The 16,843-nt window shown below is 39.3% G+C and overlaps 1 protein-coding gene across 1 annotated transcript in view; it reads left to right on the top strand.

Annotated features, from left to right (window-relative positions):
* xylt1 (xylosyltransferase I) overlaps positions 1–16,843 on the top strand; it is a 284,213-nt gene that overhangs the window by 112,451 nt on the left and 154,919 nt on the right. Inside the window, exon 2 of the mRNA XM_072268810.1 lies at positions 12,781–13,288. Within this exon, the coding sequence (XP_072124911.1) occupies positions 12,781–13,288 (508 nt within the window). The remainder of the gene's footprint in view (positions 1–12,780; positions 13,289–16,843) is intronic.

The following is a 16,843-nucleotide window of genomic DNA, read 5'->3' as shown; positions in this document are numbered from 1 at the left end:
GCAACCCAAAACATTTGACCCAAGTTAAACAATTTAAAGGCAATACTACCAAATACTAACAAAGAAACTTCTGACCCACTGGGAAAGTGATGAAAGAAATAAAAGCTGAAATAAATCATTCTCTCTACTATTATTTTGACATTTCACATTCTTAAAATAAAGTAGTGATCCTAACTGACCTAAGACAGGGAATGTTTTCTAGGATTAAATGTCAGGAATTGTGAAAAACCGAGTTTAAATGTATCTGGCTAAGGTGTATGTAAATTTCTGACTTCAACTGTATAGCTGGTATCTTTCCTCTGGGTTGAAATGTGCAATTCTAGAGGATGTCCAAAGTAAGAGGGGACAAGCTAAAAGGCTTGTGTGGGGCAAGTTATCTTTTTTTTACATAGTGAGTGGTTTGAGCATGGAATGCCCTGCCAAAGATGGTAGTGGAGGCAAATATGATAGAGATGTTTAAAAAGCACTTAGCTAGGGACACGAGGGAGGGATGTGGATATTGCAATGAGGAGGGAATGAGTTTGGTCAGGTGTTTAGTTAATTCAGCACAGCATCATGGATCAAAGGCCCTGTGATGTACTATTGATTTTCCATGAATTATACATTTTTCCCCCAGCTTCCATTATTACGCCCTGCATCTGCTCATCAGGGCTGTAAGGTTCTGGTCACAATCTAACTTTCCTTCATCCCTTGTTTCCCCTCCTCCAAAATCCACTATGTCATCTGCTGCAGTCTTTACCCCACTGGCCATCAAGTGCAGTGTCCAAGTCTTTGCAGGAGCTACCCTGGCATTAATTCCAAAAAAGCATTCTTCTCTCACAGTATCTAGTCTGTCAAAACAAGTGGAATATCAGTTCCTCTCAACAACTGCCACTTGCCACTGCACACTCAAGGTTGTTTGCCTTCTGCAGCTTTGCTAAAATGCTTCCTATTATTTTTGTGGTCTGGCGGCTCCTTTTCAGAGCTCCATTTGGACAAATTTTCAGAAAGCTGATTGATTCCTTAGAACATGTCAGGCTGTGTGGTTTGTAGAAAGGAGCAATGTCTTCTGTGGCCATGTTCATTCTTGCTTATATCGCCTAGCTTAAGTCATTAGGATACACCTTGGTGGCAGTACTATCAGCTACCTCTTCCCATCTCAGACCACATAGTATTTATTTGCCTTCTATCTGTGCTCTTTCAATATTTTTATTAGTTTCTGCTTAGAAGAATGCAGAGTACAAAAAGATCTATATTATGTCAAAAGAAAAAACTAAAATAGTACCCAATACATTGTATTAAAAACAGTTGCAATCACAAAACCCTGTATTAATAAAAATTAAATTAAATCATAATATTGATATATAATAATTTTATTATACAGGAAAAAAATCTAAACCCACTACCAAAGTCAGAGCTGTTAGGAAAAGCAAGAAAAAGGGGAGAAAAACCCGTATCATATAATAAGGCGATTCTGTGGACACAGTCCAGAGACCCGGGTTGTAGTTTGCATCCCTGGTGTCAGGGTCCGGGATATTTCTGATCATGTCCAAGATATCCTGAAGTGGGAGGGTGAGGAGCTAGAGGTCGTGGTACATATAGGTACCAATGACAATGAAGAGGTCCTGAAAGGAGAATATAGGGAGTTAGGAAGGGAGTTGAGAAAAAGGACCGCAAAGGTAATAATCTCAGGATTACTGCCTGTGCCACGCGACAGTGAGAGTAGGAATGCAATGAGGTGGAGGATAAATGCGTGGCTGAGGGATTGGAGCAAGGGGCAGGGATTCAAGTTTTTGGATCATTGGGACCTCTTTTGGCGCAGGCGTGACCTGTACAAAAAGGACGGGTTGCACCTGAATCCTAGGGGGACCAATATCCTGGCGAGGAGATTTGCAAGGGCTACTGAGGTGACTTTAGACTAGAATGGTTGGGGGGTGGGAATCAAATTAAAGACACTAGGAGAGAGGAGGTTAATTCACAACAGGGGGATGGGAACAAGTGCAGAGAGACAGAGGGGTGTAAAATGAGGGTAGAAGCAAAAAGTAGTAAGGTGAAAAGTAGAAGTGGCAGGCCGGCAAATCCAGGGCAAAAATTAAAAAAGGCTACTTTTCAACATAATTGTATAAGGGCTAAGAGAGTTGTAAAAGTGAGCCTGAAGGCTTTGTGTGTCAATGCAAGGAGCATTCGTAACAAGGTGGATGAATTAAAAGTGCAGATTGTTATTAATGAATATGATGTAGTTGGGATCACAGAGACATGGCTGCAGGGTGACCACGGATGGGAGCTCAACATTCAGGAATATTCAATATTCAGGAGGGATAGACATGAAAGAAAAGGAGGTGGGGTAGCATTGCTGGTTAGAGAGGAGATTAACACAATAGAAAGGAAGGACATTAGCCGGGAGGATGTGGAATCGATATGGGTAGAGCTGCATAACACTACGGGGCAGAAAACACTGGTGGGAGTTGTGTACAGGCCACCTAACAGTAGTAGTGAGGTTGGGGATGGTATTAAACAGGAAATTAGAAATGTGTGCAATAAAGGAACAGCAGTTATAATGGGTGACTTCAATCTACATATAGATTGGGTGAACCAAATTGGTAAGGGTGCTGAGGAAGAGGATTTCTTGGAATGTATGTGGGATGGTTTTTTGAACCAACATATCGAGGAACCAACTAGAGAGCAGGCTATTCTAGACTGGGTTTTGAGCAATGAGGAAGGGTTAATTAGCAATCTTGTCATGAGAGGCCCCTTGGGTAAGAGTGACCATAATATGGTGGAATTCTTTACTAAGATGGAGAGTGACATAGTTAATTCAGAAACAAAGGTTCTGAACTTAAAGAAGGGTAACGTTGAAGGTATGAGATGTTAATTAGCTAAGATAGACTGGCAAATGACACTTAAAGGGTTGACGGTGGATATGCAATGGCAAGCATTTAAAGATCGCATGGATAAACTACAACAATTGTTCATCCCAGTTTGGCAAAAGAATAAATCAAGGAAGGTAGTGCACCCGTGGCTGACAAGAGAAATTAGGGATAGTATCAATTCCAAAGAAGAAGCATACAAATTAGCCAGAAAAAGTGGCTCACCTGAGGACTGGGAGAAATTCAGAGTTCAGCAGAGGAGGACAAAGGGCTTAATTAGGAAGGGGAAAAAAGATTACGAGAGAAAGCTGGCAGGGAACATAAAAACTGACTGTAAAAGCTTTTATAGATATGTGAAAAGAAAAAGATTGGTTAAGACAAACGTAGGTCCCCTACAGACAGAAACAGGTGAATTGATTATGGGGAGCAAGGACATGGCAGACCAATTGAATAACTACTTTGGTTCTGTCTTCACTAAGGAGGACATAAATAATCTTCCGGAAATAGTAGGGGACAGAGGGTCCAGTGAGATGGAGGAATTGAGGGAAATACATGTTAGTAGGGAAGTGGTGTTAGGTAAATTGAAGGGATTAAAGGCAGATAAATCCCCAGGGCCAGATGGTCTGCATCCCAGAGTGCTTAAGGAAGTAGCCCAAGAAATAGTGGATGCATTAGTGATAATTTTTCAAAACTCTTTAGATTCTGGACGAGTTCCTGAGGATTGGAGGGTGGCTAATGTAACCCCACTTTTTAAAAAAGGAGGGAGAGATAAACCAGGGAATTATAGACCAGTTAGCCTGACATCGGTGGTGGGGAAAATGCTAGAGTCAGTTATCAAAGATGTGATAACAGCACATTTGGAAAGCGGTGAAATCATCGGACAAAGTCAGCATGGATTTGCGAAAGGAAACTCATGTCTGATGAATCTCATAGAATTTTTTGAGGATGTAACTAGTAGAGTGGATAGGGGAGAACCAGTGGATGTGGTATATTTGGATTTTCAAAAGGCTTTTGACAAGGTCCCACACAGGAGATTAGTGTGCAAACTTAAAGCACGTGGTATTGGGGGTAAGGTATTGATGTGGATAGAGAATTGGTTGGCAGTCAGGAAGCAAAGAGTGGGAATAAACGGGAGCTTTTCAGAATGGCAGGCAGTGACTAGTGGGGTACTGCAAGGCTCAGTGCTGGGACCCCCAGTTGTTTACAATATATATTAATGACTTAGATGAAGGAATTAAATGCAGCATCTCCAAGTTTGCGGTTGACACAAAGCTGGGCGGCAGTGTTAGCTGTGAGGAGGATGCTAAGAGGATGCAGGGTGACTTGGGTAGGTTAGGTGAGTGGGTAAATTCATGGCAGATGCAATTTAATGTGGATAAATGTGAGGTTATCCACTTTGGTGGCAAAAACAGGAAAACAGATTATTATCTGAATGGTGGCCGATTAGGAAAAGCGGGGCAGGGTGCAATGAGACCTGGGTGTCATTATACACCAGTCATTGAAAGTGGGCATGCAGGTAAGCAGGCGATGAAAAAGGCGAATGGTATGCTGGCATTCATAGCAAGAGGATTCAAGTACAGGGGCAGGGAGGTACTACTGCAGTTGTACAAGGCCTTGGTGAGACCACACCTAGAGTATTGTGTGCAGTTTTGGTCCCCTAATCTGAGGAAAGGCAACCTTGCCATAGAGGGAGTACAAAGAAGGTTCACCAGATTGATTCCTGGGATGGCAAGACTTTCAGATGATGAAAGAATGGATCGACTAGGCTTATACTCGTTGGAATTTAGAAGATTGAGGGGGGATCTTATTGAAACATATAAAATCCTAAAGGGATTGGACAGGCTAGATGCAGGAAGATTGTTCCTGATGTTGGGGAAGTCCAGAACGAGGGGTCACAGTTTGAGGATAAAGGGGAAGCCTTTTAGGACCGAGATTATGAAAAACTTCTTCACACAGAGAGTGATGAATCTGTGGAATTCTCTGCCACAGGAAACAGTTGAGGCCAGTTCATTGGCTATATTTAAGAGGGAGTTAGATATGGCCCTTGTGGCTAAAGGGATCAGCGGGTATGGGGGGGAAGGCTAGTACAGGGTTCTGAGTTGGTTGATCAGCCATGATCATACTGAATGGCAGTGCAGGCTCGAAGGGCCGAATGGCCTACTCCTGCACCTATTTTCTATGTTTCTATGTTTCTAAAATATATTATTAACCACCACCTGTACTTTTACAACAAATGAAAGGTTTTGAAAAGAACTCAAAAATGGTCCCCACAATGTATAAAAGGCTAGATTCAGAAATTGAACAGCGGATCTTCTCTAAATTTAAGCATGACATAACATCACATAACCATTGAGCATGAGTAGGCGGAACAGCATCCTTCCATTTAAGTGAGAGTGCCCTCCTAGCTATAAGAGAGATAAAAGCCAAAATATGCAAATCAGGTGTCTCCAAATTAAAGCCTTTTCCTCCAACAATACCGAATAATGCAGTCAAAGGTTTAGGCTTAAAATTTACCTTGAAAAGTATTGAGAAAATTTGGAATACTTCCTTCCAGTATCTTTGAAGGCTTGGACATGTCCAAAACATGTGAATTAATGAAGCTTCTCCATTATTACATCTATCACAGAAAGGAGATACATCTGAATAAAAATAAGAAAGCTTATCTTTAGGCACGTGAGCCCTATGAACCACTTTAAATTGTAAGGGGAAATGATGGGCACATAACAATGAAGTGTTAACCAATTTAATATTTTCATTCCAAGCTTCCTCAGAGATTGAAGTCTGTAAATCTTGTTCCCAAAGATTTTTAATTTTGTCTTTAGGAACATTTCTCAATCCTTGCAACATACCATAAATATTAGATATTGAACCATTATAAAAAGGTTTCAAATTAAAAATTACATCTGGTAAGTCCTTATCTATAGTTGAGAACGCAGAAAGTCTCTTATTTGTAAATAACGAAAAAAGTGATTTTTGGGTAAACTATTTGACTGACATTTGCCCAAACGAAAGAAGGCTTCCTCCAATAAACAAATCCTGGAAGCATTTAATACCTAATCTATCCCATTCTTTAAAAACTGAATCGGTCATCGAAGGTTTTAAAAAAATAGTTAGAACAAATGGGACTAGACAAAGAAAATCTCAATAGACCAAAGAATTTCCTAAATTGTACTCAGATCCTCAAAGTATGTTTAACTACCAAATTTTCAGTTAGTTTACTAAAGGATAAAGGGAGTGAGGATCCAAGAAGAGAAATAATAGAAAATTTATTAACAGAGTTAACTTCTAAAGAAACCCATATCGGACAGTCCTCATGGTTAATATAATATGTCTAATACGTAAGAAATCGTATATTGACTGCCCAATAATAAAACTTAAAATTTGGTAAAGCTAAACCTCCATTCTTCTTCGATTTTTGAAGATAAACTTTATTTACTTGCGAATGTTTGTTTTTCCATATATAAGATGTATTAGAATCGAGAGAATAAAAAAAGGATTTAGGAATAAAAACGGGTAATGCCTGAAAAATGTATATAAATTTAGGTAAAATATTCATTTTAATAGAGTTAATTCAGCCAATCAAGGATAACGAAAATGGCGGCCAGTTTGATAGTGTCCTTTTTACAAAATTCAGTAAGGTAAGAAAATTTTCATTAAATAGTTATTTATAATTCTTGGAAATTGTTACACCCACATAGGTAAATTGATTTCTTACAATTTTAAAAGGAAAGTTAGTATTAATTGATAACAAATTATTCAGAGGGAAAAAAATTAATCCATTGAATAAAATCTGGCCCAAAATTAAATTTTTCTAAAGTTTTAAATAAACAATTCCATTCAACCCAATGAAAAGCCTTCTCAGCGTCCGAAGAAATCACACATTCTGATAATTCCTTAGAAGGGGAATAAACAACATTTAATAAATGACGAATATTAAAGTGGGAATATCGATTTTTAATAAATCCGGCCTGCGCATCAGAAACGATAGATGGTAAAATATTTTCAATTCTATGGGACAGACATTAGATAGGATTTTAGTATCAGCATTAAGTAAAGAGATTGTTCTGTATGAAGAGCATTCAGTTGGGTTCTTATTCATTTTAAGAATAAGCGAAATAGAAGCTTCATAAAAAGATTGTGGCAACCTACCCAACTTAAAGGAGTCCGAAAAAAACTGCACATAAATTAGGTATAAGCAGTGAGGAAAAAGCCTTATAAAATTCTGCAGAAAATCCATCACGATCCGGAGCCTTCCCCGCATGCAAGGAACGTACAGCCTCGGTAATTTCCTCATATGAAATAGGTTGATCCAACTGTTTTCGGTTATCAACAGAAAGTGTAGGAGTGTTTAATTGGTCTAAAAAAAATATTCATTACAGTGTTATCTTTGGGAGGGTCAGAATTATAAAGTTTAGAATAAAATTCTTTAAAAATATCGTTTATTTCTAAATGGTCAGTTGTCCTATCACCATTGGCTTTACAAATTTCTTTATTTTGCCATTTAGCTATAAAGGTTTTTAACTGGTTAGCCAATAATTTATCTGTTTTGTCTCTGTGGATATAAAATTGACTTTTATCTTTTAAAAGTTGAGTTTCAATTGGATATGTTAAAAGAAGATCATATTTAGTTTGAATTTCAGCACTCCTTTTATATAAAGCAGGATCTGGAGCCAAGGCATATTTTTGGTGTAATTGTTTTAACTGATTAGCTAACTCAATTCTCTCTTTATTAGCTTTTTTCTTGACACTTACAGTCTAGGAAATAATTTGACCTCTAATACAAGCCTTAAAGGCGTCCCATATAACAAGACTAGAAGTCTCTTCCAAAGTATTCTCTTCAGTAAAAAGAACAATTTGTCTCTCCAGAAATTTTAAGAAATCTTTATCAGATAACAAAGTTAAATTAAAAGGCCAAGATCTGTTTATTTGAGGAAGACCAGGGAGATTTAAAGATAAAAGCACTGGAGTATGATCTGAAACAGCAATTTCTTTATATTCACAGGATCAAACTAAAGGAATCATTTGACTGTCAATAAAAAAGTAATCAGTCCTGGAATACGTATGATAGACATGAGAAAAAATGAATACTCCCTATCTAGTGGATGTAAAAAACACTATACATCAACAATACCACATTTCATTAAAAAGGATTGAATAAACAAAGCTGATTTATTAGGTGTTGTTGTTGTTTTTTGAAGGATGACCTATCTAAAACTGGATTTAACCAGCAATTAAAATCTCCTCTCGTCACCAATGAGTAAAGGCTCAAGTCTGTCAGAAATGAAAAAAAAAAGCTCAAAAAATCCTGGATCATCTGTATTTGGAGCATACAGATTGGCAAATACAATTAATTTATTATCTAATTTTCCTAACACTATGACAAAACGCCCATTAGTATCTGACACTACTTTATGTTGAACAAAGGGAACTGTATTATCCATAAAGATCGAAACCTCCCCCTAGACTTAGCCTGGAACGAGGAGTAAAAATGTTGTCCATTCCATCTACTGAAAAGACGTAAGTTGTCACAATTACATACATGTGTTTCTTGTGAAAAAAAATTGGGGCCTTAAGTGTTTTAATATAGGCAAAAATCTTATTCTGCTTCACAGGGTGATTTAATCCTTTCACGTTAAGACTGAATAAGTTAAAAGTATGACCCATTATTAATACTATTTAATAGAGAAATTAAAGTAATAACCATTAAAATGAACATTAAAACCAAACAATAAGCCTTGAAATAGGGTAACCAAGCAACAGATTTGGCTAACTTCCTAAAACAGCTCCCAGAAAGAGACCCCCACCCCCCCGAAGTCAGAAGACCAGCCAAAAGAAGGCTAGCAGTTTGACTCCTAATTAATTCCAAGGTCAACTGTATTCCAAACCAGACTAAATAATGGCCAAAAAACAATGTAACCCTCATAACAAGAACACAAATAGATTAGTTATTACAGTTTCAAAAAATAGGACGAAAAATACCCAAGCTAATCCATATTGATAAAAAAACCCTCAAAGTGTATAAAATAATAAAAAAACATCAAAATTCATAACATATAATCACACTCTGTATTAACTCATTAAAATCTTATTCTCTGAGTAAAGCATTTAAATCACAAGGAAGTTTAGCTGCGAAGGTTCACCAAAAGTAAAAGAAGCAGTTATTCATATAGCAAGATACTAAACAGTCAATCCATTATTTTTAAGAAATCCCGGGCTTCTTCATTCGAGCGAAACCATTCTTTAGAACCATCTTGCAGAGTGATTCTAAGATGAGCAGGATAACGAAGAGATGGCTTTAAACCTTCGTCAAAAAGTTCCGACATGACCTCTTTGAATTTAGCACGCTCATTCATGACCTCGGGTGAAAAATCTTCGACAATTCTAACCTTCTGACCCTTGTAATCAATCATTCCTCTTCAACGAGATTCACGAATTAAACATTGCTTTGTTTGAAATTCATGAAAACAAATTATAACTGATCTGGGTTTGGCTCCCAGAGGTGGTCTGGGCCCGGGAGATCTATGAACTCGATCGATCATAGGTGCAGACGGTAAGATTTTAGGAAATAATTGTACCAAAAGGCTTGCAAAGAATTCAGTAGGCTGATCACCTTCCATTAACTCTTCAAGACCCAGAATCCGTAGGTTATTTCTTCTACTTCTGTTTTCTAAATTAATCTTCTGTCTTAATTTCTCATTAGATTTAGTTTGCTTTTCACAGAGCTTTTGCAGGTCATCCATTCTTGCATCCAAAATCGGCAGAGTTTCTTCATTCTCTTCAATTCGTTTATCATGCTCATTTAAGGTTTTTTGAAAAGAATCCGATTTTGCGTCCATTAGTTTAAATTCAGATCTAAGTTGTTGGAACTTGGCGGAAGATTCTTTTCTGTATTTTCGAAGCAAATCTATTATAGAATCCAAGGATGCAGGAGCATCTTTTTTAGTACTTTTGGCACCCCTCGTACTCATAGTAAAAAATATCACGTTTAAAAGTGAGGTTTCAAAACAGATTGGAAACAGTAAAGTAAGTGAGATAGGAGCAACTCCAAGAAGCTGTACTCCATTCACAACCAGCAGGAGAAAAGACCGTCATTTGTCTTATTCAATGAAAAAAACATATAATTGTGCATTGTGAGTTATGCAACTGAGGATTCTTTGCATTGAATCAAATATGACCCTTTATAGTGCAACTTCATGAGTGCTATTTGCTGATTTGCACTACATGCAAGTTTTTGTTTGACATTTTTCTGTCTGCTACAGTGAACTTCACATTATAGCTCCCCCTTCAATGAGCATATGTGTATTTTGTATCTTACATTTTGACATCACATGATTTGTTGATTATAAATGCACTGCTTTGTGGCTGCAAACTTGCCTTGGATGTTTGTGGGGTGGGATCATTGTGTATCGTTCCTTTGTCATGTTGTATTTTTATTGACTGTTCTTGTGTCAACACCTTGGCATACACACAATTAATGAGTGTTCTTTCCACAGAACTGACATCCATTTGGCACCAGGTACATTATATTTGGTACTGAATGTCACCCTGTCGTTGTTCTTACATGGGTCATCTTGTCCTTTCCCTGGACCTTCAACGTGTTCTATATTGTGAACTGTTTGTCAAAATGATTTCACAATCCACATTGTACGAGCACTCCTCCATAATCAGGGTGTTTCTTTCTCAGCCGCTCATGTTGTCATCTACAATATTTCTAACATCTGAGCGATATTGGAATTGCTTTCCCTTTTCCATCTTAAACTTGCATTTCACCACATGCTGGTAATTTCTAGCCTTGCTTTGGGTGGCTCATAGAGGGTTCTATACCTCCCAGTTTTGCATGTGTGCATGGACTTTCCCGACCTAACTCTGACTTGGGGGGGGGGCAGTTATTCTCTCAGGCTTCCACCAGTCTGATCTGTTAATTCTTCTGGTATGCAGAGCTGCAATCACTTATAGTATAGTTAATAAAGTGGCAAAGGATTTTCCTCCTAGTTGTATGTAAATTACAATGATCAACATTTTACATCTCTGTGCAACCTTTCCTCTAATTTTTTTTTAACCGCTGCGCTGACCAACCGTTGCTCTGAACAGGAAGTTTTTACCTGCCTTGAAAACTGCACGGAATTTCAAGTGTCTAAATATTAAGAAAATTCCAGCTGCGTTGCAACAAAGGCTATGTGCTCAGGAGCATTTCTGTTACTACGGGGCTGCACACCCGCGCAGCTATGGGGGTATGGTGTGTCTATCTTGTAATACATCTGATGAATTCTTCATTGTCTCATTTGAGAATTTTATGATGCAGTACAATTCTCTCCAGTATTGTTCAGTGAGATATTTTATTAAGAAGTATTCAGATACAATGCCTCAGTAACAATTTTTTACAAGTTACTGGAAAATAGTGGGTGATTTAAATTGATGATAAAGATACTTCAATGAACTTCAAAGCCTACAATTAGGGACGGCATCTTTGTTTCCAAATGGATAAACAAATTCTGCATAGAGAGTGCTTGGTCATAAGGTACAATTCATAAAGAGGTACTTAAGCTACATATGTCAAAGAATGCCCTCTCCATTGGATATGGGCTTTCTGCCCAATGTACAACTGTATTTAGTTGTCAGAGTCACAGCAGAGGGCAAAATTCAAAATGAGTAGCTAGTGTAGAACAAAGACTATAGGCTTTAAAAAAGCAGAGTGATTTTTATGAACATGTATATTGAAGCAGAAAACTTGACATGCTCATTTTTAAATATCACAAATGTTTTAAATAGAGAAACCTTTACCTGTAATTTTTGATTGATTCTTTTTAGGTATGAGCACATTGCGAGCTTTGTTCTGTTGTATTATGAGATTAAATCTGATTGCTGTTAATCGATTTATTGATTTAAAACATTATTTGCCAGTTTCTGTAAGGAGAGAGACAGAATTTCTGAGGTGCTGGTTTAATTTCTTTTTATACCAGCAAGCATTGAAAATGAGGGACTGTAGTGGGTGGCTTGTGCTAATGAGTAATAGTATTGTACATTGGATTGGTTAGGTATGATTCGCAGAGAAACATTCACAGAAAACTGGCCGAGCATCGTTATGGGGTGGCGCAGTGGCAAAACTAATACAGTTGCCAACTCACTGTGATCCAGATTCAATCCTGACTCGTGGCGTTATCTGTGTGGTATTGGCACCTTTTCTGATTTGGCTGTCTGTTTCCTTGGGTCCACCAGCTTTGTCACCTGTTCCAAAATCCTGGATTATTCTGAATTGCTGTAGTGCCATGGGGAAGCGGTAAAATGTAGCGAAAGTTAATGAGAATGTGGGGAGAATGCATGAGAAAGAAAATCAGAGGGGAAGTGGGATTGCTGTGAGAACTGGCATAGACTGAATGGACCAAAAGCCCTACTTAAGGAACTTGTCATTTTGGCAATTACTGTATTGCCTATTTTCTCCATGCAATGTGTTGTTGGCTCTCTTTTAAGCCAACAGCAAAAATATAACATAGTTGTTGCTTCCAAGACATGTACTGAGACAAAGTATCAAAGTGAGAGGACGTTTCCAATAGTGGGGGAGTCGGGGACCAGAGAGCACAGTCTCAGAATCCAAGGACGGAGATGACGCGAAATTTCTTTAGCCAGGGCATGTTGAATCTGTGGAATTCATTGCCACAGATAGCTGTGGAGGCCGAGTCATTGGGTATATTTAAAGCTGAGATTGATAGGTTTTTGATTAATAAGGGTGTTAAAGGTTACGGGGAGGAGGCAGGAGGACGGGTTTGAAAGGGATAATAATTCAGCCATGATGGAACCAGACCAGACTCATTGGGCCAAGTGGCCTAATCCTGTGGTCTTATGGTCTGAGTTTGAGAGTGCTGTTTGTTCTTTAGTTACCATGGTAACTGACTGACTCACTAGTATTCACTTGCTGGTTTCTCTGCTTCTTTTCCAGGACGTGCTTCTTTCACACAAGCCAAAGGAGAAAACCCGGATTGACAGCAACAATGAAAACTCTGTCCCAAAAGACTTTGAAAATATTGATAACAGTAATTTTGGATCAAGAACACAAAGGCAGAAGCTGCAGTCAGATGGTAAGAGTAAAGCTGCTGTTGTGCAGAAGGCCAAGTATGAGCAGCAGGGCAAAGTCAAGGACCATTCTCTGTTGGGTAAGAACACCAATGAAGTCCTTCCCCTGGGAAACCATAGGGCCAAAAATGCCAGCAATGCCCAGCTGAGCTACAAGACTGTGAGCCACTATAAGGGAGGGGCGATTGGAAAAACTTCTCATGAGCTGCACTATGAACAGGCCCCGAGATGTGAAATAACTGGTAAGGAAGCGTTGTCGGCCCTCTCCAGGGCTAAAAGCAAGCATTGCCGCCAGGAAATTGCTGAGCTCTACTGTCTTCATAAAGATGGAAAGTTAATGCCGGAAAAGGTACCACGCTTGTGTCCATTGGAGGGTAAGGAATATCAACTAAAGTGATTTATTGTAATGATGGAGTGGTAAGAGGCTTCTGCTCCTCCTTAATTCCTTTCATTTTAATTTTGACACATTCCTGTCCTCTTTCAGATGTCGTACTGCATAATTCAATTTCACTTTTAAGATATCAAGAGTAGAAAGCCAGTCACTTTCAAACTTAAAAAAATACTCCAGGAGTTTTTTCTGACTGCATTTGAGATAAGACATAGACAGTAAGACTTTGGAGCGGAATTAGGCCATCTGGCCCATTGAGTCTGCTCCGCCATTCAATCATGGCTGATCTTTTATTCTATCTCCTCCTCAACCACAGTTCCCGGCCTTCTCCCCATAACCTTTGATGCCATGTCCAACCAAGAACCTATCAATCTCTACCTTAAATACACCCAACAAACTGGCGTCCACAACTGCCTGTGGCAACAAATTCCACGAATTCACTACCCTTTAGCTAAAGAAATTTCTCTGCATCTCTATTTTGAAAGGGCGCCCCTCTATCCTGAGGCTGTGCCCTCTTGTTCTAGACTCTCCCACCATGGGAAACATCCTTTCCACATCAACTCCATCTAGGCCTTTCAACATTCGAAAGGTTTCAATGAGATCCCTCTCATCCTTCTGAATTCCAGCGAGTACAGACCCAGAACCATCAAACGTTCCTTGTGTGATAATCCTTTTGTTTCTGGAATCATCCTTGTGAACCTCCTCTGGACCCTCTCCATTGCCACACATCTTTTCTAAGGTAAGGGGCCCAAAACTGCTCACAATACTCAGGTGAGGCCTCATTAGTGCCTTATAAAGCCTCAGCATCACATCCTTGCTCTTGTATTTTAGACCTCTTCAAATGAGTGCTAACATGGCAGTTGCCTTCCTCATCACTGATTCAACCTGCAAGTTAACCTTCAGAGTGTACTGCACAAGGTCTCCCAAGTTCCTCTGCATCTCAGATTCCCGGATTTTCTCCCTGTTTAGAGAATAGTCCACACATTTATTTCTACTACTAAAGTGCATGACCATGCATTTTCCAACATTGTATTTCATTTGCTACATCTTTGCCCATTCTCCTAATCTGTCTAAGTCCTTCTGCATCCTATGTGTTTCCTCAACACTACCTGCCTCTCCACCAATCTTCATATCATCTGCAAACTTGGCAACAAAGCCATCTATTCTATCATCTAAATCATTTATATACAGCATAAAAAGAAGTGTTCCCAACACTGACTCCTGCGGAACACCACTAGGCACTGGCAACCAACGAGAAAAGGATCCTTTTATTTCCACTTGCTGCCTCCTACCAATCAGCCAATGCTCTAACCATGTTAGTAACTTTCCTGTAATACCATGGGCTCTTAACTTAGTAAGCAGCCTCATGTGTGGCACCTTGTCAAAGGCCTTCTGAAAGTCCAAATATACGACATCCACCACATCCCCTTTATCTATCCTACCTGTAATCTCCTCAAAGAATTCCAACAGGTTCATCAGACAGGATTTTCCGTGAAGGAAACCATGCTGACTTTGTACTATCTTGTCCTGTGTCACCAAGTAGTCCATCACCTCATCCTTAACAATTGACTCTAAAATCTTCCCAACCACTGAGGTCAGGCTAACTGGTCTATAATTTCCTTTCTGCTGCCTTCCACCTTTCTTAAAGAGTGGAGTAACATTTGCAATTTTCCAGTTCTCTGACACTATGCCAGAGTCCAGTGATTTTTGAAACATCATTTCTAATGCCAGCACAATCTCTAACGCTACCTCATTTTGAACCCTTGGATGCAGTTCCTCTGGTCCTCTGGCTTATGTACCTTTAGGTCTTTCGGCTTTTTGAGCACCTTCTGGCTTGTAACAGTAACTACACCTACTTCTCTTCCTTCACACATTACATCAGGCATACTGTGAGTGTCTTCCACAGTGAACACTGATGCAAAATACTCATTTAGTTCATCAGTCATCTCCTTGCCCCCATTATTATCTCTCCTGTCTTATTTTCTAACGGTCTTATGTCCACTCTCATTTCTCTTTTATTTTTAACATACTTGAAAACACTTTTACTATCCACTTTGATATTATTTGGTAGCTCGCTTTCATATTTCATCTTTCACTTCTAATGATATTTTTAGTTGCTCTCTGTAGATTTTTAAAAACTTCCCAATTCTCTATCTTCCCACTGATTTTTGCTTTGTTGTATGGCCTTTCTTTTGCTTTTACAATAGCTTTGACTTCCCTTGTCAGCCACGGTTGTAGTTTTTACCGTTTGAGTATTTCTTCATTTTTGGAATACACATGTCCTGCACCTTCCTCATTTTTCCCAGAAATGCATGCTATTGCTGCTCTGCTGACATCACTGCTAGCAGCCCCTTCCAATTTACTTTGGCCAACTCCTCTCTCATACCACTCTAATTTCCCTTACTCCACTGAAATACTGCTACATTAGACTTTACTTTCTCCCTATCAAATTTCAAGTTGAACACAGTCATATTGTGATCACTGATTCCTAAGGGTTCTTTTACTTTAAGCTCTCTAATCACCTCCGGTTCATTACATAACACCCAAACCGGTATAGCTGATCCCCTAGTAGGCTCAACAACAAACTGCTCTAAAAAGCTATCTTTTAGGCATTCAACAAACTTACTTTCTTGTGATCCATTACCAACCTGATTTTCCCCAATCGATCTGCATGTTAAAATCTCTCATGACTACCATAACATTGCCCTTGACTCCTCTTTTCTATTTCCTATTGTAACCTGTGGTCCACCTCCCAGCCAATGTTGGGAGGTCTGTATATAACTGCCATCAACGTCCTTTACCCTTGCAGTTTTTTAAAGCAACCCACAAGGATTCAACACCTTCCAACTCTCTGTCACATCTTTCTACTGATTTGATGCCATTCTTTACCAGTAGAGCCACACCCCCCCCCCCCCGCCTACCTTCCTATCCATCCAATAATAATGTGTAACCTTGGACATTCAGCTCCCAACTACAGCCATCCTTCAGCCATGATTCAGTGATGGCCATAACATCATACCTGGCAATCTGTAATATTGCAACAAAATCATCTACCTTATTTCTTATACTATGTGCATTTAGATACAACATTTTGAGTACCTTATTTGCTATCCTTTCTGACTCTGCGTCCCTAATGATTTGATACTCAGCCTGTTAGTGGCAACTATGTCCCATCACCTGCCTGCCCTTCCTGTCAATCTGCATGCCATCTTTACTTTTTTGACATCCATCCTTTCCTAAGTCCCTTCGCTCCGGTTCCCACCCCACTGCCAAGTTAGCTTAAACCCTCCCCAACAGCTCTAACAAACCTGCCCGTGAGCATACTGGTCTCCGTCGGGTTCAGGTGCAACCCGTCACTTTTAAACAGGTCATACCTCCCTCAGAAGAGATTCCAATTATCCAAGAACCTGAAGCCCTCCCGCCTGCACCAGCTTCTCAGCCACACATTTATCTGCCAAATCATCCCGTTTCTACCCTCACTGGCGCATGGCACAGGCAGCAATCCAGAAATTACTACCCGGGAGGTCCTGCTTCTCAGCTT

The sequence above is a fragment of the Mobula birostris genome, chromosome 9 (assembly GCF_030028105.1).
Source record: "Mobula birostris isolate sMobBir1 chromosome 9, sMobBir1.hap1, whole genome shotgun sequence".
NCBI classification, from domain to species: Eukaryota; Metazoa; Chordata; class Chondrichthyes; order Myliobatiformes; family Myliobatidae; genus Mobula; species Mobula birostris.
This window is presented reverse-complemented; position numbering and strand designations above follow the sequence as displayed.